Below are 23977 nucleotides of genomic sequence, written 5' to 3' on the forward strand. Positions count from 1 at the left end.
AAATTCCTCACAGTTTTCTAGATCTCTGCTTGCTGTCATTCTATAAACAGAAATCTGAACATAGTCACACAGGTGCACAGCTTGTTACTATTCTTGAGAGTAATCAGAGCTGTGCACCTGTGTGACCATGGTCAGATTTCTGTCCACTGTAAATAAACAATGCAGGTCCCTACTGAATGACAGAAAGCAGAGTTCCTATTGATGCAGAAGGTATATTGGCAAATGTTATTACTTTTCATTATTCAAGCAATAACATTTATTTGCTGAAATGGGAACAGCCCTTTAAATCAGGTGTCCAAAAGTCAGGGATTGCCTGTAGTACTATGTTACATACTGTTATTTTCTCAAAAGTGTGTAATGTTTGAAATGTTAACACAAATGTTCTCTTCTTCCTTCTGTTACAAATTCTCCTGCCCCTTGGCATTACATCCTGGGCTGTCTCTTTAATTTCTTATCTTACCAATATTTGCTTCAGAAATTAACATTTAGCATTTTTTCTTTTTAAATATTTAAATAAGTTAGACTTTTATGCAGTACCTGCCACCCCAGTGTGGGTAAATCTATAGGAACCATCTTATTTATTTTGTGCTTGTGTTCCAGTAGGATGCAATAGGATGCAGGGTGGCCGTCATGGGACCCACCATGTCAAACAATTGACAACACAGGGGCCCGCTCAGACCACTGATAAGCCTTAACAGGTCCCACGACTGCCACTTCCTGGACATTATCCAGCTTTCAGGGAAAGCCATAATGCTGGAACTGGGAGCAGAGTACATGTGCCACAACCTCAGATAATGAAGAAATGTCCAATTATCCACCATGACCAACTCTCTTTATTAATTGTAGAAGATTCAAGTACAGCAAAAAAAACACCACTATGTAGCACCAAACAAAAAACGATACTGTATTAGTATTCATTAGCATTAAACATTTATTTTTATTTTTTTTCAGTTTTCATAACTAAATGCCTTCCTGAAAACCAATGTTAACGGTATGGCCAAAGCAGCACTTAGTTGCCACATTTGGACATACAGCTACGTCCAGGAGATATCACAGGCAAGTAACAACACAAAATCTAATTATTAGTAAAAGAAAACTTTTCCTATTGCCAAAAGTTTTAAAACATTAAAATTCTATACTTTTGTTATAACTGTTAACAAATACAGAAACCAAGACTTGGATTTTTTTCTCCAATTTGCTCCACCTTCTTTACCTTTCTGTATACTAGACTGTGTAGAAGATAAAGAAACAGTAGTCAGTTCATTTACTAAATATGTGAATAAACTAGAAAAGTAGAAATGGAAATAAATAAATATTCATAACAGCTTAAGATTTCACTAAATCATTCCAAGACTCTGCCTTACAGTGGATGCTTTCTTCTCCAACTCTGCAATATTCCATTGGTACTGCCTTCTGTTCAGCTCTGCCTTGTTCAACTGAGAATGGAGACGTTTCAATATAGCATTGTATCTTTTTTTCTCCACCTGTTGTGTAATAAAACATAACACAATAAAATATGTTGCATTATTATTTTCTAAAATTGTACATTTCTTTTAAACTACAGTCTAAGGTTTTCCATAAGTTTTCTCTCATAGTACAAGGTTTGACTAATGTAGTCTTCCAGTTGTCAGGCCCCAGGAACCAGTGTTTATTGAATGTGTTTACGGTAATTGATGTTTAGCAGGTGTGACCACTATTAAAGCAGAAGTTTGCTGGTCAGAACATTCTATATTAAAAATTGATACGGAAACTTGATATGCAATTCTTTAATTAAAGGGAATGTTAACAGACCAGACTAATCAAATTGTGGCTGCATAAATAAAGCTGAATATTTTTTGCAAAGGTATACAGCTGTTCAGAGTAAGGGGCTTCTTGGGTGAGTGAATACTCACCACTACAGTTTAGGAGTAAGAATACAGATCCAGGCGTACCTTTATATAGTAGCTCTGACTGCTCCAACCACACCACCCACTGTACTTCTACCCCGCTTACCTCCCCCTCCGATGCCTGTTTCTTTGATATCCTCTTGCTATGGGGCATGTACAATGTGTAGAAGCAGGAAGTGCACAGCAAGAGTCTTGAGAAGACCCACTTAGGAGTAGCGCAGCACACAACAAGAGTATTCATGATATGAAAGAGAAAGGCATCAGATCGGCGGGCAGCGTAAAAGTGCTGCGAAGAATGTTGTTTAGGTAATGAAGTTGGAGACCAGAGGGTCTCTTGTAACCCCCTTCCCTGAAGCACTTTCGCCTAATTGGCATAATATTTAATGACTTTGTCATTACTTGCCTCTATTTCCTTCCTGAGCACAGCATGTCTTTCCAACTCCTCTTCATATATCTGCTTTTTTGCATTGATACACTCTAGTATTGCTTTGATTTGCTCACTTTCATTTAGTATTTCCTCCTGTAAATAGAAAATATTAATTAAACAGTTTGTCCTAAAATCATCAAATCCGATAATGGTTGATTTATACTCAATGGGGTATATGTATCATTATACTGTATTTTTGCTGCCTCCTTTCAGTGTTGTCTGCTGTTGGCACACTTGTGTGTACAGGCAGTCCCCAGGTTACGTACAAGATAGGCTCCATAGGTTTGTTCTTAAGTTGAAACATTATATTTTATAATTGTAGTTCAAAGACAATTTTTTTTTTGCAACTGGAGTTTCAAAATTTGTTGCTGTAATGGGACCAAGCATTATCAATATAACTTCATTACAGACACCTTACAGCTGATCATTGCATCCTGGGACTAAAGTAGTAGCATCCATAGAGCTTCTCCAGAGGTCACAGGGGGCAGAGGGGTCCGTCTTTAACTGGGAATTGTCTGTAAGTCAGGTGTCCTTAAGTAGGGTACCGCCTGTATATCTGTCTAAAATACTGAAGAACATGTATGAAAGTATGTGTCAGTTGTACTTCAATTTGCACCTAAAAAGCCTTTAATTTGCTCAAAAATGGAGAAGAGAAGGCACAAAACATTTGCATTGCAAAGATACATTAGAATCACTGCAACAGACACACAAACTGGCAAACTTCTTAACACTGGCATATGCACATAAAAACAGTACTCACAAAAAGGCAAAAAAAAATTAAAAATGTGCAATAAGAAAGGAAAAACGAAACTAAATGACGATATTAAATAAAAATGCCTCTCAATGTTTTCCAATGTTTTAAACATGTTCCCCATATTTTCAAGCTGATTCAGCCAAGAGGCTCAGTTTTCTTTTGGGAATGTTTCATTTGCTTTGCCATAGATCTTAAGACTGATGAGTCCCAATGAATGGGAATAATCAGAGTGTGGCTTCTTACCACAGGTTCTGTGCTGTGTGTTCAGTAAAAACAACCCCAAGAAATTATCAATGCACTTTTTAAAATCAGGGTACAGAAAATGACATACTGTGTGAACTACAGCAAAGTTTCCTCAAAAATTATCTATACTGATACGGCATAATAAGCTTTGTGAACATAATCATAGTATAAAAGAGTGCAAATAATGCTGCCTATAATAACCCATTCTGTTATTTTGAATGCTCAAATGTTATAGATTAGTTACACGGAAAATACTATTGGGAAATGTGGCTATAACTAACTCTCCTAGAATGCAACATAGTGTTCAGAAACAGGAAGCATAAACAGAGAGGGGATTCCATCACAGTTGGTGGTCAGTTTCTGCTTATGCGTATTTAGACATTACATGATCTCATTCAGTGAAGCCAGACACTAAACCAAGCAACACAGAATATCTCACTGGGATAGACCACTTGCAAAGAGGAAGTTTACCCCAGAACATAAGTCAGGTGGTTATTTTTGTTATGTTGCACAGTTCTCTTTAGTATGTATATTCCCTTCTTCTTCAATAAGCCAGAAAGAAAATTCCCAAATATTTTGCAAAATGTCATAAATTGTCACTTTAAACCATATTCTGATCAAATCACATGATTACTTTCATGTGTTGTATTACAAACATAAGAGAACACCTCCCTTCGGAATAACAACCCGACGGATTCAGACAAACCGCAGAATTTTAAAAAGGTTTTGTGTCGCAAGATCAAGCACTCACATGCACCAGGAAGAAGAAGGTGAACTCCTGCAGACCTCGGCACAGCAGCGACACAGGAAGGAACTCGGACGCATGATTTTAGTGAATCGCTCCGGACCCGAATCCACGTCAGACAACCCCCCAATGTGTGTGCAACAATGTGATTTTATACATTATTTTATATGCACATACATAAAGTATATACAGCATATAAAAGTTTATAAACCTGAACGGAGCTCTTCTTTATAATCAATACCGTTCTTCCTTAAAATGTCTCCATAAATTCCAATCTGGCTCGATATTCCACACAACTACACAGGGTTCGGTTGCTGTAAAGTGCAAGACGTGCACTGTTATATACATATGATGCTGTACAATGTGCAGCCTAATATGTTTATAATGCTACACAAGCTACATTCTTTCTGTGTGGCAAGTTGGGTGGCCGGTCAGCATGACACTGTGGGCCTTGCAGCAATTGCTATGGCTGCTGACCCTGTAGTTATGTTCCTGGTTTTATAGTACCTAGAATTTCATATTTCAAATTGTGTCAGACTTGTGATTCCACCCTAACTGAGGGTGCTGGTAAAGGGGTAAAATCTAGTGACAGAATCCCTTTAAGCTAGGTGGTGAGTGCTGAGTGACATTCTCATGAATGTTGAGACCCAAGTTTTCCCAGCAGAACATTGATCAGAGAATCATATTGCTTTTACTGGCTTGCATTCCTCCCACTGTTCACCCCTTTTCATGATACAGCTGTAGCAATAGATAAGTGGTGTATCAAAAAACACTGTTGGTATAAACCTATCCCTACAAGCCAGGAAAAAAGGTCACAGGACCTTTAATCTGGATATATTAGCTGTAACTGTCTAGTTGTGATTTGTACTATTCAACACCTGTCACTGGATTTAATGTTCCTGCTGATCATTGTATATATATACTGTACATATACATATATATTGTCAAAAAAGAACTTAAATTACTTTGAGGATAATTTTATTACCAACCTGTAGTTGTTTTATAGCTGTGCTCCCAGGATTATGCAAGTTTAGTATCATTTCCTCCTTCTGCTTCTTTAATAGTTGGACCATAGCCTGTTTCTCATTGAGCTCAATCATGAATGGCAGTTCACTTTCTCTCTCTGAAAACCCTTTCATACGATCTGCAATTCTCTCTCGGTAGCCATTATTCCTGGCCACAGTAAATTCCAAAGCTTCTCTCTGAGTTTCTACTTCTAGCTTCAGATTTATGTTCTCAGCACAAATTGAGTGATCCTGGGTCTTCAGAATTTCACATTGATGCATTATTTTATCTATGAAATCTTCTTCTTGAACAATCTTTCTTTCAATATCTTTTGTTTCCAGTTGAACTGACTTTAGTTCTGTTTCAAGCTCATAAAGTTCTGCCTAAAATGAGGGCGTAACTTTAATAACATGAAGGAGCCTATGCGCACAACATATGATTTCAATCCTAACTACTCACACACTAGCTCACATTTACTACGGCCCTTACGTCAGTTTTCTGTTGGACTTTGCATGTTCTGTTGAGTGAAAACTGCTTGCACATATATTTAAGAAGCCTTTTTGCCACATATATGTAGCCTCGTGAGTCGTGTCACACATGACTCATTTGTGCTGCAGCTACACTATACCCGGCGCAACACATAAAGGGGTGTTCTGCTGCACAGTCATACCATGCAACACATTTACATATCATGCATGATTAAAGAGAAAACAGAATCCAGCTCACCACTCCAGCAGATGGTCCCCTAGGTGCACGGAGATAATATCGGAAGCCCAACATTGTAACACATAAAATAGAAATATCCAACACTATCACGGGAACAAGATTAAAAATGCTTCCTTCTATTTCATCAAACATTACATCATATAGCATATAATTAGACCAAGGCGTTTCGTCCTAAATTGACTTATTCATGGTATTACCCAAAACAAACACTTTAGGTATTTAAACTTGACACCACCCATCTCACATGTGAAGTGGGTAGGCATTAATTGTCATGTGATCAGCATACGTCATGGAGGGAAAGACCCACATTCATCCAAAAGGAATCGCTATTCTCACGGGTGCTCCCGTGATACATGTCGCGGATCGCGGGTACACCTCCGCTGCCTGCTGGTCCCTGTCCCCCTGCCCTCACTTACCTCTCCTGGTTCCTGACTGTGCTCCAGCTCCCGGTGTGTAGGCCGCACACCTCCTTGCCTGCAGTTGCATGCTCTCACCACTAGAGGGATGAATAGGGAAACTTATTGGATATTTATTTTGAAGAGTAGCCCATGGGATTAACCCCTTAACGCTCTGCGCCGTAGCTCTACGGCGCAGAGGTATAAGGGATGTATGAAGAGGGCTCATGGGCTGAGTGCTCTTCATACAAAGGTGGGGGTTTTTGCATAATGCATAAAACCCCCACCGCTAATAACCGCGGTCGGTGCTAGCACCGATCGCGGCTATTAACCCCCCCGTTGCCGCCGGCAAAGTCGCCGGCGGCATTTTTTCGATCGCCACGCCCCCAAACGTCATCGGGGGGCGGCGATCGGTTGCCATGGTAGCCTCGTGTCTTCTTTTGACACAAGGCTATCTGGCAGCTGCAGATTCGTTACAATGAGCCAGTGGCTCATTGTAATGAATGTGCTGCAAAAATGCCATATATTGCAATACAGAAGTATTGCAGTATATGGTAGCAGCGATCTGACCATCTAGGGTTAATGTACCCTAGATGGTCTAAAAGATAGTGAAAAAAAAAAGAAAAAAAAAAGTTTAAAAAATAAAAAAAATTAATAAAATATAAAAAATTCAAATCACCCCCCTTTCCCTAGAACTGATATAAAACATAATAAACAGTAAAAATCACAAACATATTAGGTATCGTGGCGTCCAAAAATGCCCGATCTATCAAAATATAAAAACGGTTACGGCCGGCGGTGACCTCCGAGGCGGGAAATGGCGCCCAAATGTCCGAAATGCGACTTTTACACCTTTTTACATAACATAAAAAATTAAATAAAAAATGATCAAAATGTCGCACAGACCTCAAAATGGTAGCAATGAAAACGTCGCTTCATTTCGCAAAAAATGACCCCTCACACATCTCCGTGCGCCAAAGTTTGAAAAAGTTATTAGCGTCAGAAGATGGCAAAAAAATTTTTTTCTTTTTTGTACACATTTGTTTAATTTTTGAAAATGTATTAAAACACAATAAAACCTGTATAAATTTGGTATCACCGCGATCGCACCGAACCAAAGAATAAAGTAGGCGTGTTATTTGGAGCGAAGAGTGAAAGTCGTAAAAACTGAGCCCACAAGAAACGTGGCATTTTTTTTTTCAATTTTTCCACATTTGGAATTTTTTTTCAGCTTCGCAGTACACGGCATGTTAAAATAAATAACATTACGGGAAAGTAAAATTTGTTACACACAAAATAAGCCCTCACACAGGTCTGTACACGGAAAAATGAAAAAGTTATGGATTTTTGAAGTTGGAGAGCGAGAAATGAGCCGAAAAACCCTCCGTCCTTAAGGGGTTAAACCTAAGACAAGATGTAATAGTATGCTATTTATTTATTAGCAGGAGTATAATTGTTTTACATGTATGGATCTTTGAAGGATATACGTGGTACATGAAAGGATTGAATACAGAAAGTTCATTGACCCTTTTTGCAGTGAATATATATATGGATATTTTGTAAAATGAAAATGTTGAACAAGTTTTGGTTTACCTATATTTATCCTTAAGTATAAGTGGTTTCTTAGTATTCTGTTTTATATGAACTTGTTTTAACATATGATACATTGGTATAACGCTATGGAGTATGTGTAATAGCAATCCCCTTTAGATAAATGTGGTTCCTTTCCTCCATGACGTATAATGTCAATTAATGACAATTAATGCCCACCCACTTTACACGTGGGGTGAGGAATGTCTTCTTTAAATACCCGAAATTTTTGTTTGGGGTATGACCATGAATAAGTCAGTTTAGGGAGAATCGAGTCGTTCTAATTACAGTATATGCTATGTCCTATCTCATGTAATGTTTGCCCTGGATTTTACAAGATGAAATAAAAAAGGAAGGATTTTTTTACCTTGTTCCTGTGGAAGTGCTGGAGTGTTTCTAATTTATGATACATAGTCCCCATGTTAAAGGTACACTAAAAAGAAGTTGGTGCATTATGCCAGAGATGTGCAGAGTAATGGAGCATAACCAAGGCTGGCTGAACCTATCAAGGGATTTACTCTGCATATGTCATCGTCTGTTAGGTATGATGTAGTAAATCAAACCAAATAATAAATTTGCTGTATACTAAAGGCTTTATGCTGCATCAATTATATTGTCTACTGAAAATACTAAAAGACTGCAATATAACCTGTAACAGAGTGTATAAACAGTCAGCCCTTTTTGGTTTTTTTATTTTTACATTTACAGAGATGTGTGAGGGCTTGTTATCTGCGGGACAAATTGTATTTTTTTGTGGCGGCATTTTATATTTCATGCATTGTACCGGAAAGCTAGAAAAAAATTAAAAGATTCTGCAAATCTTTTGTCCAAAAAAAAAAATTTGCCATTTTGCCAAAGGGAACCTGTCAGCTGAAATTAATCTACCAGTATATTGTCAATAATAATAACACTTTTCATATTATGTTTCTTTCATGGCCCTGTGATGGCATGACCCAAAAAAATCACCTTGAGATGTATAAAGTCATAGACGTGGAAAGTTTACAAAGGAAGTCAAGCTCTCCTCCCTTCAGAATGTTCGAAACTCTTCATCTCCATGACTTTATACAACTAATTTACATCTAACTTTAAAGAGAACCCGTCATGCAAAATAACCCCCCTAAACTAAATATATTTTCATAAACTGCCATTAGAGAGCATTGCCTCTATCCCTTCATTGTCCCTCTACATGCCTGTAAACCTAAGCAATGAGGTCCTAAAGCTGTATGCAAATGACCTGTGAAATGTCAAATGAAGCATTAGCATATTCAAGCTGTCCACTCTATTCATGAGCGGGAGGCACAGCCACACCCCCAGTGCATGACTGACAGCCTGTATAATAATGTGAGGCTGTATAATGATGTGCTTCCTGGTACTGGTGGCCACGCCTCCTGCAGCCTGTGTGTGCATGTGTGTGTGTGTTTAGGAGAGATACAGCAGCTCCAGGCAGCCATGTTACAGCAGAACATGTCAGATTCATGTGTAGCTGATGTCTGTGTCTCTCACCTGTATATTAGGAGGATGCAGCATGTCAGCAGGTACAGCACTCACACTAGCCATGCTTTACTATACATTACACACAGACATGAGCAGGGGGAGGAGAGGGGAGGGGTAACAGGGGTGACATCACTGCCTCTGACCATGTGTCCAGCCTCATTTATATGATAAAGAAAAGATGATTTTACAATGAATAATGTATGAAATAACTAGATAAAGGCTGGGATGGGATCCTTGTGAGCTGCTCCAACAGGTAGAGGTGACAGGACAAGTGACACAGACCTGATGACAGGTGTCCTTTAAAGTTGATTTTCTGGATGATGTTACCAAACTAAACAGTGGAAGAAATATTAACTGTAAGGTAACAACATACTGGTAGCGGTTTATTAGGTGTATACAGTACTGATTTATTCGTATTTATTAGTATTAAGTAGAAATATCTAGGAATCATAATATACCGTATATACATATACCCTTTAGAAATAAGTGGAGATGCCACTTGTCCCAAAAATATAATCTAAATACAAAATAATTTTACACAATTTTATTTTACTAACACTTAACAAATATCTATTGTATTGAATTAAATGCAGCTTCAAATGCAGTAATGCATTTTACCCAATCATCATTTATAGATGTCTCTTCTGAATGTACATTAATAAAAGATGTCATAAGATGCACAGTAGAGATTTAGTGGTTATAAAATGTGAGAAATTAGGACATGCAAATTGAGAAATCACAAATCTTTTCCCAGGTAGTCTCTCTGGTGATGCCTGAATAGCAATAATTAAGAAGCAGGCAGATTGCTGCTCTCACTTTCCCATCTGGGTTTTATCTTCTACGCCGGACAGCTTAATCTTAATAAAGGAAAAGGTTTATACTTATTGTATTACTAAACTTCAAACCTGCTTATACTTGAAAGCCCAGTGTCCCCCTTTGAAGTCCATTTTAGGTTAATATATAATTAATCTACTGAAAAGGTTCAGTAGACAGAATTTCTGAACTGATTCAGAGCTGCAACATTTATTATAGCACAGTCCTGCTGGTTTCAGGAATGTATTCTTGCCTCGGTTTTACTAACATGAAAATGTTTGCTACTGACTTGCATAAAAAAAGCGGACACCTTGCAGCAAAAAATTTGCAAGCGCACTGTCCATCACAGTCGTGTTCTGCTGGCCTAAATGTATTAGCATTTCAGTGGGATTTTCTCCCATCTTTAGCTATAACATGCCCGATAGCGGAAGATGCTTATAGCAGCGCACCATCAAAAACATCGGGGGTCATTTAGTAAGGGCTTTGCGGCCGCACTTTCGTCGGGTTTCCCTACTTTTTCCGTTTTGCACCGAATTGCCCCAGGATTTTGGCGCACGTGATCAAATTTCGGCGCCTGCTTTCACGCAACAGAAATTGGTGGGCGTGGCCGTCGTAAAACCTAACGGATTCGGAAAAACCGCGGAATTTAAAAACCAAATTGTGTCTCAAAATCTATCACTCACATGCACCGAGCATAGGTTGGTGAACTCCAGAGAACCTCGGCGGACTTCAGCGCAGCAGCAACACCTGGTGGACATCGGGCACACGACCTTAGTGAATCGCCGGAAGACCCGAATCCTCGTCTGAGAACGCTACAGGACCGGGTAAGTAAATGGCCCCCAATATCTCATTATGGCCAGGTCTAAAAGGGATGATGTCACTTTAATGTGTAGTACCAGGAGAGTGAATTCACATCATCCATTTATTCTGCTAAAAACCTGCATTGCAAAATGTCCTGCACTGTGTCTTTTATATGACAGTATGTTGGTTAATGCTGCAGATCTTCACAGTGTATTGTAAGCTATGCAATGCAAGGGCTTAGAGCAGGGGTCCAAAACCTCAGAGATTCTATTGCATTTTGATGACCCTCTGTCTTCTCCTCTATACAGGAAACTGAGCTGCTGGCAGTAAGGAGAGGGAAATAGACCTGTGGGCAGTGGAAATATGATTTTTTGTCCTGTATACTATGGTTGGTACTCATCTTTTGGTTAGTATACGGATTGGATATATTGGAAGTGGGTGTTGTTATTGGTATTAAATGAGGGGGGCTAGACCTGGGGGCAGTGGCATGGCCTACTCCAGGTTTAAGTAGGCCCCTTGGGCGATCGAGACTTGATGGGCCCCTTAGTAGCCAGACTGCCCACTCCCCACAGTAGATACACTGTCTACCCCCCTGGTAGCCACACTGTCACCCCTACGTAGCCACACTGTCCCCGCCTACTTAGACACACTGTTTCCCCATAAGCCATATTCCATAAGCCACACTGTCCCCCCCTATGTAGCCACACAGTCCCCCGCTACATAGCCACACTGTCCTTCCTTCATAGCCACAGTGTCCCCCCCCCCCCCCATAAGCCACATTCCATAAGCCACACTGTCGGCCCCACATAATTACACTATTCTCCCCCTACATTGCCCCCCTATGTAGCCACACCGTGCCCCCACAAGCCACACTGTCCCCCTACATACCCACATTGCCCCCACCCTGTAGCCACTCTGTCCCCCCATATGTAGCCACACTGTCCCCCCACATGTAGCCACACTGTCCCCCTTTTCATGAGCCACACTGTCCCCTCCAACTAGTCACACTGTCCCCCCCGACATAGCCACACTGATCCCCTCCCCCTATAGCTACACTGCCCCTTCCCCCCATATCCACACTCTCCCCCCTACCAAGCCACACTGCACCCTCCCCCGTAGCCACACTGCCCCCCCATAAGCCACACTGCCCCCCCAAACGGCCACACTGTGAAGATAGTGAATATTCAAGTGCAAAAAATAGCTCAGCATCAATGATGAAAATCCATTCTTCTTTATTTCATTTAGATTAAAAAGTCCATAGCAGACACCAACGCGTTTCGGAAAAACAGTCTGCCTTAATAGTAATAGTAATCCCTTAATAATAGTATATATCCCTAGCTGGCTATATACCGGCTTGCTAGCTATATACTGGGGTTTCAGGCTGGTTATACACTGGGGAGGGGTTAGCTAGCTATATACTGGGGTGGCTGTCTGGCTATATATATATATATATTTTCATCTCATCTCTCTGCTATTTCCACTACCTATACCTAGACCATATTTGCATCCAGGTAAGCCCCCCAATCTGTCCTTGTATCTCACGCCTATCTCTGTCATGTGGTAGTTATTTTAGTCTATTTTCCCATGTCTTTTTTAACATTTTTTAATGTCTTCTATTGGAATTTCTGCATTATTGTATTATGTATATATACAAATATTTTTATAGTTTTTTACCGTACTAATGTGTCTTTAGACCTATTAACCTCTGCTCATCTCTGTATAGCTATGTGCTGCTATATACTTGTAATCCCTTGATCATTGAGAAATGCACAAGTTTTATATGGAATTTTATACTCCACATATTTATGTCATTACCCCCCCCCCCCCTACCTTTGCTTAATGTCTTTTTAGTGTATTATGCTAAAGGACCTGATGAAGAGGACAGTACGTCCTTGAAACGCGTCGTCCGTTACTGAAAAATAATAAAAGATTCGTTACTATCCAGAGCCCATCTTTCTTATTTAGACTTAGGGGCAGCGCGCACATACAAACCTGTGGTTTTTTTTTACATTATTGTCGCTCTCTCTACATTACATTGGATCACAGGATCTCCTGTGTGCCACAAGGTACGCTGCAGCCCACCACACCGCTATTTTTCACCTTTACCCTTTCCTTTAAGATTGTAGACTCTACTCACAACACAACCAGGCGCCACGTGTCTCCCTCTATCACCTCTACTGGCTATATATAGGGGCGGCTGTCTGGCTATATACTGGGGGGGGGAGTGGCTGGTGGTGTTATATGGCATAGTAGTTATATTCCCATGTTTCCTAACTATGAACTAAGTACCCCAGAACTCAAACAGAGATGGGAAACAACACTGACCGAATGCTCACGGTCATTGATGCACATCCTAATAGAGGATGAAACACAAAAACTGACTAGATTAGAAACAGAAATCAATACCATCTCTAAAGAACTTGAAAAATTTAAAGAAGTAGAAACGTTTGAGATTAAATTTCAGAATACTCTCACACAAATTGATAAAATCGAGAATAAAATAAAGGAGAAAAAAAGAAAAAAATACATAAGAGATCAGAGGGATTTCAAAGTGGGAGGTATTTATAGGTGGGATACCAGAGCCCCAAATCCTCATCCAACGAGGAGAAAGTACAGAAGACCACAAGAGGGCAAACCGACGACCAATAGGGAGACAGGATCGGAATATAGTGATTCTTCTGTATGTGATACAGAGACAGAAACTGACACCCCTAATCCAAGCAACAGCCAATCTAATACAAACCACAGTGTGGGAACAAGTGCTAGTAACAATCTTTTTTTACGAGACAGACAGAAATGGGGATATGGGAACAGAGGAGCACAAACCCAAACTTGGGGGTCAAGAGGAAGGAGAAAGTAGGATCGGAGCAATCTGACGGGAGCATGCAAATTATTAATCTTTCCAAACATGTACTGACAGGAGCACAAGCTTCTGTTTTAAAGAAAGGCTTTAACTTTTGTATTACAACTCCCATAAAGAAATTTGAGATAATTAAAGATCTACATTTATTCGGAAGGAAGTTGTTCTATAAAAAAATGTTCCTAAACAAAGAGACAGAACACACAGCGGAACCCAGAATAGTTAATGGGGAAGGTACACAGGAGGACACAACCCTGCGAATATTAGAAGAACTAGCAGAGGAAAATGCCAATACTCCTGAAATAGATCCATATCCTATCCAACAAGAATTAAAGACTGCCCCCAATCCCAAATTAAAGTCCAAATCCAAGACAATGCCCTCTTTTGAGTCCTGCCCCCCAATAAAAATATTCATAGAGATGGTTTCTAGGGACATCGAGAAATTGGATAGCTGTACGCGCGGTTCCAATATTACATACAAAGAACGTATGGCTTTAGAAGAACTTAAGAAATGGGACGATGTAGTCCTGAAACAGTCAGATAAAGGGGGGAATGTGGTTATCTGGCCCCAGGAATCCTACATAAAAGAAGCCAAGAGGCAACTCTTGAATACACAATGTTATAAACAACTGTGGAATGATCCCACAAAGGAATTCCTGGTTAAATACCAGAATTTATTAAACAAAGGATGGCAGGATCGAGCCATCTCCACTCAGGAGAGGGATTTTCTCACGGTCAGGCATCCGAAAGTGGCAACATTTTATATGTTGCCTAAGGTCCATAAGGACCTTAACTCCCCACCGGGCAGACCCATCGTGTCTGGTATCGGGTGCCTGACCGAGAGATTAAGTCGTTGGCTTGACAATGAATTAAGACACTATGTCCTAGATCTGTTCTCATATACAAGAGATACTATGCAGATTTTAAAGGACTTAGAAGGCACCTCTCTGGAACAGGATGAAATCCTCGTTACAGTAGATGTTGAAAGCCTCTACACTAGTATTGGTCATCAAGTGGGGTGCGAGGCTGTCAAATACTTCCTAGAACGTTACAACGATAAAAGCCCTATGCGACAGAAATTCATTCTGGAAGCATTACTCTTCGTACTTCGCCACAATTATTTTGTTTTTGATGCCCGCTTCTTCCTCCAGACCCAGGGAACGGCGATGGGCGCAGCCTGTGCGCCCACCTTCGCCAATCTGTTCCTTGGGTGGTGGGAGGAAGAGCGGGTATTCTGTGAAACCCTGGAGGAAGCCACACATCATATTGTACTCTGGAAAAGGTACATAGATGATGTGGTGTTCATCTGGAAGGGATCAGAGGAGACTATGAAAGAATTCATATTGCATCTTAATGAAAATGATTGCAATATCAGACTAACCCTCACGCATAGTAAAACTTCCATTCCCTTCCTGGACATCAATATTGAGGTGGATAAAGATGGCTCAATTCAGACACGAATGTACAGAAAAGAGACGGCTACGAACAGCCTGCTACATGCAGGAAGTGCGCACTTACCCCGGACGATTAAGGGAATTCCGAAAGGGGAATTCCTAAGATTAAGGAGAAACTGTTCCACTCTCGAAAGGTTTAAAGAAGGGGCAACGATCCTGAAAGAACGTTTACGTCAAAGATTCTATTCAGGTCGTTCTATAAAGAGAGCATATAATGCTGCACTCCACACCGATAGATCCTCACTATTACAAGTAAAACCCAAGACCGTAGACTCACAGATTAGATTCATTACTACTCTACATGACAAATGGAATGAAATGAGTCAGATTTTTAACCGTCATTGGGGGATACTTGCTTTAGATCCTGACCTAGCCCAAGTGGTAGGTGAAAGGGCTTCATGTGGGTACCGTAAGGGTTCCTCTATAGGCAATATGCTGATACAGAGCCATTTCTGTAAGACTAAGAAGGCGACACACCACAAATATGCAGGATTTTATCCATGTGGACTCTGTATGGCATGCCAAATCCTGGTACGAACAACAGGATTTGAGGACAAAGATGGGCATAGTTACAACATCAAGGAACATATTACCTGCTCCTCACCCGGAGTAATTTATGCCCTCCAATGCCCATGTAAGCTGATATATGTGGGGAAAACCATCCGAGAGATGAGAATAAGGATGAGGGAGCATATATACTCCATAAAAAATTATGACAAAATGCAGAGGGAAGCCGAGAGACAGAAAAAAATCTTCCAACCCACACCCATTGCAGAACACTTTAGAAAATTCCACAATTGCAACTATAAGGGTCTTAAAGGGTGGGCAATCACCCAAGTTACACTAGGAATTAGAGGTGGGGATTTGGACACTCTGCTTTTACAGAAGGAGAGCTATTGGATCTACAGGATGGGCAGCCTCAAACCTAGAGGCTAGAATGAGAATTTTGGTTTCGGATGTTTCCTGTAAACCTCATGATATTTAGCATCTCTATGCACTACTCTCTCTATAGACATCCATAACGGACATATGGGGAATGAACAATTATTACCTTTTTGTCTTTTCCCTAATCAACCTGATGATATCAGTATGATCCCTCCTCTTGACCCTAAGACAATACAAATGGACAGTGAAGGAGAGGCTCCTGTACTCCATGGGGGCACTTCCCCTTTTATCTGTATCATTATAAAAGAACTAAGTACTCACTCCATACTATCAACATCAACAATTGGTGTTGCTGTATGTTTTTACTGACCTTTCTTTCTTTTTTCCCTATATTTGGAACGTTATGTCCCCTTTCATGAATCACCATTCTAATAGCGGAGACTAATTATATTGTTTTGTTTACAAAATATAATATATGTCCAGGACACGTTTAGGGAATAGAAAATGATACACTCTCTCTATAACATCTTCAAACATACTAAAAGTATCAGTTGTTCGGTATTGGCTTATTCAGCCGTCAATCAAAAATGACCGAATAAAAAGCGCCCGGAACCGGGCGTCTTTGCCCTTAGAAGAAGCCGGGGAGACCCGGCGAAACACGTGTCGGGACGCTATTAATATTATCCATAGTCACACTCTAGGGACAGATTTACCAGGGATAGCAGCAATTAATAATTCTAGTGACTTAAACTAGTTACCAGTGCATAAATAGTCGCCCGTCTCAACGGTGTGGACGCACGCAAGTCGAGACGACTGCATTGGCGTTTCAGCAGTGAGGGAGACGCGGCATATGCTCGTTACAGCCGCGATCCTGCTATTGTACTCCTTCGCTGGTGCGACACAGTGCCGCTAGTCAGAGAGCGACAAATCGTATTATCTATCACGATCGCTCTCCTGCTGGTGACACTAGATTACATCACAGCAGTGTAATAGGCTGTCAGGTAGCACTGGGACAGTTTTAATTCTAACTCCTGTCCCTGTTTCTCTGACTCCCACATCAGCATAATGTGGGAGAAACATTAAACTCGGGAGGATATAATAAATTAAAAGGGTATCCATACCTGAGTACATTCCCGGGGTGTCTACATATCACCCTTGTGACTTGGATAAGAGTAGAGCAGTTTTAAACACTGCTATACTGGAATTTGCTTTACACTAGCAAGAGTACGCACTCTATAAATTTTAAGCTATCAATAAAAGTTAACTTTTAAAGATACACTCACATCTTTACCTCATCTATCCCTTTCTTCCCCCCATATTCCCTATTCCCTTCCTTTTTTGTGGTAGTTATATTCCCATACCTAGGGGGCAGTATTATAGTAGTTTAATTCTTTTACATAGGGGGCAGTATAACAGTAGTTTTATTCTTTTACATAAGGGGCAGTGTTATAGTAGTGTTATAGTAGCACTGAAGAATATTTACTGTATGTGATGTAGATTACTCACTTGAATTTGGCTGAGTGATTGCCTGCTTTTCTGTATTTCTGAAGCCTGGCTTTGTTGTTGCTCAGCCACCTGCTTTACTACTTCTGTTAGGGATGGTGCTGTGTCTTCCATTTCTTGAAGTAAGAAGAATTTTAAACCAATGTTATATATGGCTGATAATAGTTGATAATGCTTATGACAAAATTGCAGACAATGAAAACTTTTTAATCAAAAATGTCAAAACATTGCTGACCATCTAAAATACTTTAATCCTTACCGACTTGTGACATACCACTACGTCACATGCCAGCTGCTGGAGAATGGAGAGGGCCCACGGGCTGAGCCCTGTCCATACAAGGTAGGTGGTAACACCCGCGGTTGGTGCTGGCACTGATTACAGGTGTTAACTCTTTAAATGCCCACGGGAAAGCATATTGTAATGAATGAGTAGGAAATCCCCATATACTGCCATACTGTAGTAAGGCAGTATAATGTAGAATTAATCAGACAACCTAGAGTTAAAGTATCCTGAAAAATATTTTAAAAATTAATTAAAAAGTTAACACATCAGAATTTGAAGACAGTTTGATGACTACAATTTGGTGCTGCAGTTTTGTGTGGAATGGAGTCTCATCTTTAGCACAGTGTGCATTTGGCCAGCGCAAGCTGGAAGTTTTAACTTCACAGTTTCTAAGAAATATATCTGTGAATGTGGGCTAGCACAATTTATATTTATAGTGAACTTGCCGTGAGGATTTAGGACCCACCAACTTGTTATCGAGAGCGTTGTCAAGATCACAATTATGTCATTCCATATTTTGAGAGATTAAAGGGGTATTCCAGGAATAATCATAATTCATAGACAAATGGGACTTGTAATTTCCAGTAACCGCCATCTTGTTGATAACTCTGCATACTTTAGAGGCCATAAAATTTAGTGAACCATAAAATCAAACTATTTAAGCTCCATTTTGTGACTAATGACATTCAGTTTTGTTGTATTCATTTATTTATAGCATTATGGGTTATGTAAAGCCATAATAATTTATGCAAATAAGTGAACATCCAGACACTTGACAGCCCTGCCCCTATAACAATAACAGCTCATCAATCACCCACTGTATATATTGGTCTTCACTTTACTAACTTAACTAATTTCTAATTGAATTCTCCTGCATTGTACAGGAGAGTTATGCTGCCATCTGCTGGCCATAGCTGGTAAAATCAGTAATGTCTCAAGGAATTGTATAATGTAATCATGCCACTCATTTATTTTGCAATTTAGATCATGTACTCCACCACATGTCAGAGCAAGAAGACTGTCATCACTCTAAACTATATTAGTGTCTTGTGGAGGGCTCCCAACTGATGTGTGAGACATTTATCATATGCTGCCCCTCTGGTGCCACCAGAAATATGAGGAGGCTCCAGCAATTGTACACACAAGGTACTTCCTGGCGAAGAATTGTGCTATAGTAACATTAATCAGGACGTGTACGCTGAAAAACTGTCCTGAGAAATAACAAGATAAAACAAGTCCTGAGAAATAAATACAGAAATCAGAAAACGACGAGAAGAAATATGCTACATTACTAGATAGAATATATACTTTTATGACCTTTAGTTTAAAATACAAATTTGTGACAAATTCATAAAGGATGAGTTCTGATAAATCTCCCCCTTTGCTTTAGTGCATATGCACCTCACATTTCTGCAGTACACTATCTCCAGAGATAAGTCACATTTTGGTGAATATAACAGATAAATATGACAGGATAAACCTTTGACAAAGCTACTGCAATGTAGTACAGGCGGTCCCCTACTTAAGGACACCCGACTTACAGACAACCCATAGTTACAGACAGACCCCTCTGGCCTGGTGAAGCTTTCTGAATGCTTTACTATAGTCCCATATTGCAATAATCAGCTGTAAGGTGTCTGTAATGAAGCTTTATTGATAATCCTTGGTCCCATTACAGCAAGAAATGTTTAAACTCCAAATGTCACTGGGGCCCAAATTTTTTTTGTCTGGATCTACAATTATAAAATATACAGTTTCGACTTACATACAAATTCAACTTAAGAACAAACCTCCGGACCCTATCTTGTACGTAACCCGGGGACTGCCTGTAACTGGTGTTGAAAGTATCAGTTTTCTGCTCTTCTCGTGTACAGTAAAATATTAATGTTCCATTGTGTACAGGGCCAAAATAGATCTTTGCTAGGGTTGTATGGTACCTCTACTATACGGTACCTCCACATGTCTCTGACATATTCTCCTCTAGAAGGTTTGTAGATACAACTCCCTATGGAACCTATATGGCAGTATGGAAGTTATAGCCGCCAGGCACAGCCATATGAACTCATTGCTCATGTGCATTTGTCCTTACAGGTAGCTGTAGATTCATTATACACTACATGTTCTTAAAAGTACGGTACCCATTGTAAGGATTAATAACAGCATTCTTCAGAAATCCATGGTAACCACCAGTTACTGTATGAGGGGCCTAGTGACAGCATTTCCATTGCCGCCTCCGAAATACATTACGATTGCTGCATCTACTCATTACCGGATAAAACTCCCCTTGTGACAATTTGCATCTGAAATTAGAGGCAGAATATAAATTTACATTATTTATTAATAATTACAACAAGATTGCTTCATCTAATGGGATTTTTTTTAATCTCCTGTAGTTTACAGTCTGCTTTTATTTAAAGAGCTGCAGATATCACGCAGGGTTATTTGATTTCCAGGAGTTGTCTTTAATAGGGCACCCATATGTTTCCTTTCTACAGCAAACTGGGAGCAATAATTATAAAAAACAAAGCTATGAACAAAATTACATGGATCCTGCAGCAAATGATACAAATATGTAAATTAGAGCAAAATGCTATGCACATTGTGAGTAAAAACATCTCCTTTAAGACTGAGTAACCAAACATGCCCAGAATAATTGTAGAAAAGCATTCTGGATCTGGATCTCCAGCAGGGGGCAGTACAAGTAAAGGTCAGAGTGCTGTTGCTGGTTTGGGCATAAATTACATTGTGCTTCTTATTGTAGCATCAGATTGCCATGTTTCATACCAAATTAAATGACGAAAGATGAATGTGTTAATTATCAAGATTATTTATATATATTTACTTACAATCACATGAACTGCAGCAACCAGATTTTTATTTTAGCCTTTAGGTGATGCTCGCCATATTCCACTCAGTACAAGGGGATTAAATCACTTTGCTTTTGCTGTAATGAAAATTGTCTCTTCATGGCCTGACATGCTAATGAGACAGTTATAGACCTGTATTTACACACAGCAGCCTGTTTGAAGGGGCAACAGGTAACAGGCAAAGGTAATAGAGCACTGAAACTATACACCAATGATAAGTAAGGCCCCTTTCACACTTGCGTTTTTCACGTGCGTTTCCTGCGCATGCTTTTGACGTGCAGAACTTGCATTGCACTCTGACCCATTGTAATCAATGGGTCTTTTCAGACTTGCATTTTTTTTCACGCACACAAGTAGAGCATTTAAATCTCAGCATGCTCTACTTTTGCAAGTCACGCGCGTGAAAAACGCACCATACAAGTCTATGGAGATGCATCAAAAACGCATTACACTCTGAGACACTTGCAAGTGCAATGCAAGTGTAATGCGTTTTTCACACATCAATTGCCAAAGAAAAGATAGAGCTCAGTCCTGAGTCCTTTCACATGCGTTATCTGCGCGTGAAAAACACATTGAAATTGCATTGAAAACGCGCGTGAAAAACTGAAAAACTGAAAACTGATTGCACTCTGATGCAAAATGTGCGTTTTTCACTGACCAAACCCTGATCGCTCCCTGATCAAACTCTGACGTGATCTGCAACGCAAGTGTGGAAGGGGCCTAATAGGAGCTTTGTGATAATAACGGCTTGTGCACCTGCATGTCCATCACACAACCATGGACAGATTTCTATCCAATGGAAGTAAACATAAAAGCTTTCTGTCAAATCACAGCAAGCAGAGATCTAGCAAACCGTGAGGAATTGATACAGAAAGTACATTGGAAAATAGTATAACTTTTCCTTACACAAATCATACCAATTATTTGCTGAATGTGGACAACCCCTTTAAGTCGAGTTTCTATGCAAGTCGGAGCTAGTATAGTTTAGCATCTAAAAGATCTACTAATACTAATGGATGGTGTGTGGATGGGGCCTGCAGCAATAATTGCAGCAAGGTCTTATTTTCAGGGGATGCCTTAGATTTCTAAGCTTGAAGAAAATAGTTCTAGATCTTATTTTGGGGGGATGTCTTATTTTTAAGAGGGTAGTTTGGTAGATAGATGTGCATAGAGGTGGATACCTGTGCATTTTACTACAACAATTCTATCATGTGTAAATAATGCACTTCTTTTATACCTTAATATGTTCCTTTCTGTCATGGCAATGATGATCATTCTTCTATGATGCTTTGGGTCACCAATTGGTGCCAGTATGATGGTGCACATGATCCTTAAGCAACTAGTAGCAACTATAATTGGTGCAGATTGTCAGAGGTGGCTGCCTTCTGTATTAAATGGAATTTGCCACCACAATTTACCCAAACTATATGCTATATTAGGTAGAGCTATGTCCACTTGTGCCACCCATATCTTTTTTTTTACTATCCAGCTGCTCCTTTCATACAACGATTTCACTTTAATACATTGTGTGCAAATTAGGCTGAAGTGCTTTGGCAGAGCCCATCAAGGCTCCAAATCTTGCTTGACCCAGTAATGACATAGTTGTAGGGGGAAGGATGAGTGATGGTGCTAGCAGGTGAAAGTATAGCAGGGTGAACATGGACCACAGGTGAACATGAGGATGGATACATGATAGACACTCCCCCCCCCCCCCATGTCCTGCATAAGTAGTGCTTGACAGAGTAACTTCACTGTACACAGTGGGGCACATTTACTAAGGGTTTGCGGAAGGCATTCTTGTCATGTTTCCTGACTTTTCCCGTTTTGCACCGCATTTAACAGGGGTTTTTGGCACACGCAATTGGATTTTGGCGCAATCCCGCTGACTTTCCTGCGACACAAATCAGGGGGCGTGGCCATCGGACAACGTGCAGGATTTAAAATTCAAATTGTGTTTCAAGACTCGCACTTACATGCAGCGGGAGGAAGAGGGTGAACTCAGTCGGACCTGAGCGGGGAAGCGACACATGCAGGATATCGGGCTCACCATCTTAGTGAATCGCGGCAGCTCTGAATCCTCGTCAGACAATGCACCTCGGGGATCACGACGGGACGGGTAAATAAATGTGCCCCCGTATCTCTAACTTTCAGCATACAGTATCTCAATCACCCTATTTACCCACATAAATATGGAAAGATTATTTAACAAATTGGACAGAGTGGATTTTACTGGTGGGCAACTTATTGTCTTTACTACATTATGGCTCAAAGGGAATGCATAAAACCGTTGTAACATTTATATACTTATCAGTGTACTAAATGTTCATAAAAGCTGCATATTATGTACATGAAGGGGGACTTATTATACAGTATATTTCAAGTCCATTTCTGACATAAAATACGTGACTTAAGTTGGAAAGTTTCCAACTCAACTCTGAACCCCTCAATGTACTTTTTTGTAAATTGGGAATGTTGTGGATGAGGCCCATGGGAGTTCCTGACCTATTATGGGCCAAACACTATAATTTATGGCATGGATTTCAGTTTCAGACACAGGAGATGCCCATATTTCATTATGCGGCAGACATGGGGTTAATAAACTCCCCTATGGAGATCACCCACCTGCTGTATAACTGTGACACTACTGCATGTTGGTTGGTACAGTTGCTAGAGCAACATGTGTAGGCCTTATTTTAAATAATTGGTCCTGTAGATGACACCACCCCTCAGGAATGTCAGTCATGTTGCCATACAGCAGTTCCAGTGTCTTTTTATAAAGGTACCCAATTCCACCAAATTAGTGTCCATAACGTAGGCTTTGAAGAGAATCTACACACCATATTCCCCTCTGCAGTGGGTGCTCACCTACAGCCACCAAACTCGCCTCAAGGTACCACACAGGGAGCGCTTCTTGGTTCTGTGGAGTCACATGATCCCTCACAGCCAGTCAGCAGCTCTAATAGGAATGAAAGGATATGGTTGGTGACGAATGTTTCAGAGGAGATGTGCAGCATTATCCTTCTCTGCTCAATGACTGAAAAACATTGTGGGACCTTATAGAAAACAGAGAACTTTCTTTTCAACATCTTCATATGGTACTGCTAAGATGAAGCTCATTAGGTCTCACTATACCAATATTTGCATTCCCTATAAAATAACAATTCTGGAGAATCGTTTCATGTAACTATGTTGTGGCCTTTCTCCACTTTCTATGTTGTGACCTACCATTCATTTTGCCCAAATGGT

The 23977-nt window shown here is 40.1% G+C and overlaps 1 protein-coding gene across 2 annotated transcripts; it reads right to left on the reverse strand.

Annotated features, from left to right (window-relative positions):
* Nucleotides 1–819: 819 nt before the first annotated feature.
* On the reverse strand, nt 820–23661 carry CCDC122 (coiled-coil domain containing 122). 2 transcript variants are annotated; one of them, XM_072133043.1, is made up of 7 exons: nt 23597–23661; nt 20134–20164; nt 17585–17697; nt 5045–5443; nt 2290–2406; nt 1365–1484; nt 820–1229 (listed from the first exon to the last, which is right to left on the reverse strand). In XM_072133043.1, exons 2-7 carry the CDS (start codon nt 20162–20164, stop codon nt 1134–1136), a joined length of 876 nt encoding a protein of 291 aa, XP_071989144.1. In that variant the 5' UTR covers nt 23597–23661; the 3' UTR covers nt 820–1133. The 2 variants fall into 2 exon arrangements, with proteins under 2 accessions (XP_071989144.1, XP_071989143.1); XM_072133042.1 differs by lacking the exons at nt 17585–17697; nt 20134–20164; nt 23597–23661 and adding an exon at nt 5787–5961.
* Nucleotides 23662–23977: the final 316 nt, after the last annotated feature.

The sequence above is a fragment of the Engystomops pustulosus genome, chromosome 2 (genome assembly GCF_040894005.1).
Source record: "Engystomops pustulosus chromosome 2, aEngPut4.maternal, whole genome shotgun sequence".
Lineage (NCBI taxonomy): Eukaryota > Metazoa > Chordata > Amphibia > Anura > Leptodactylidae > Engystomops > Engystomops pustulosus.

Coding starts and splice junctions, on each gene's coding strand:
- CCDC122 (XM_072133042.1), bottom strand. CDS start 5,933: ATGCTATATGATGTAATGTTTGATGAAATAGAAGGAAGCATTTTTAAT. Junction 5,444..5,786: donor GGGGACCATCTGCTGGAGTG/GTGAGCTGGATT, acceptor CCCTCATTTTAG/GCAGAACTTTATGAGCTTGA. Junction 1,230..1,364: donor TGGAGAAGAAAGCATCCACT/GTAAGGCAGAGT, acceptor TCTTCTACACAG/TCTAGTATACAGAAAGGTAA.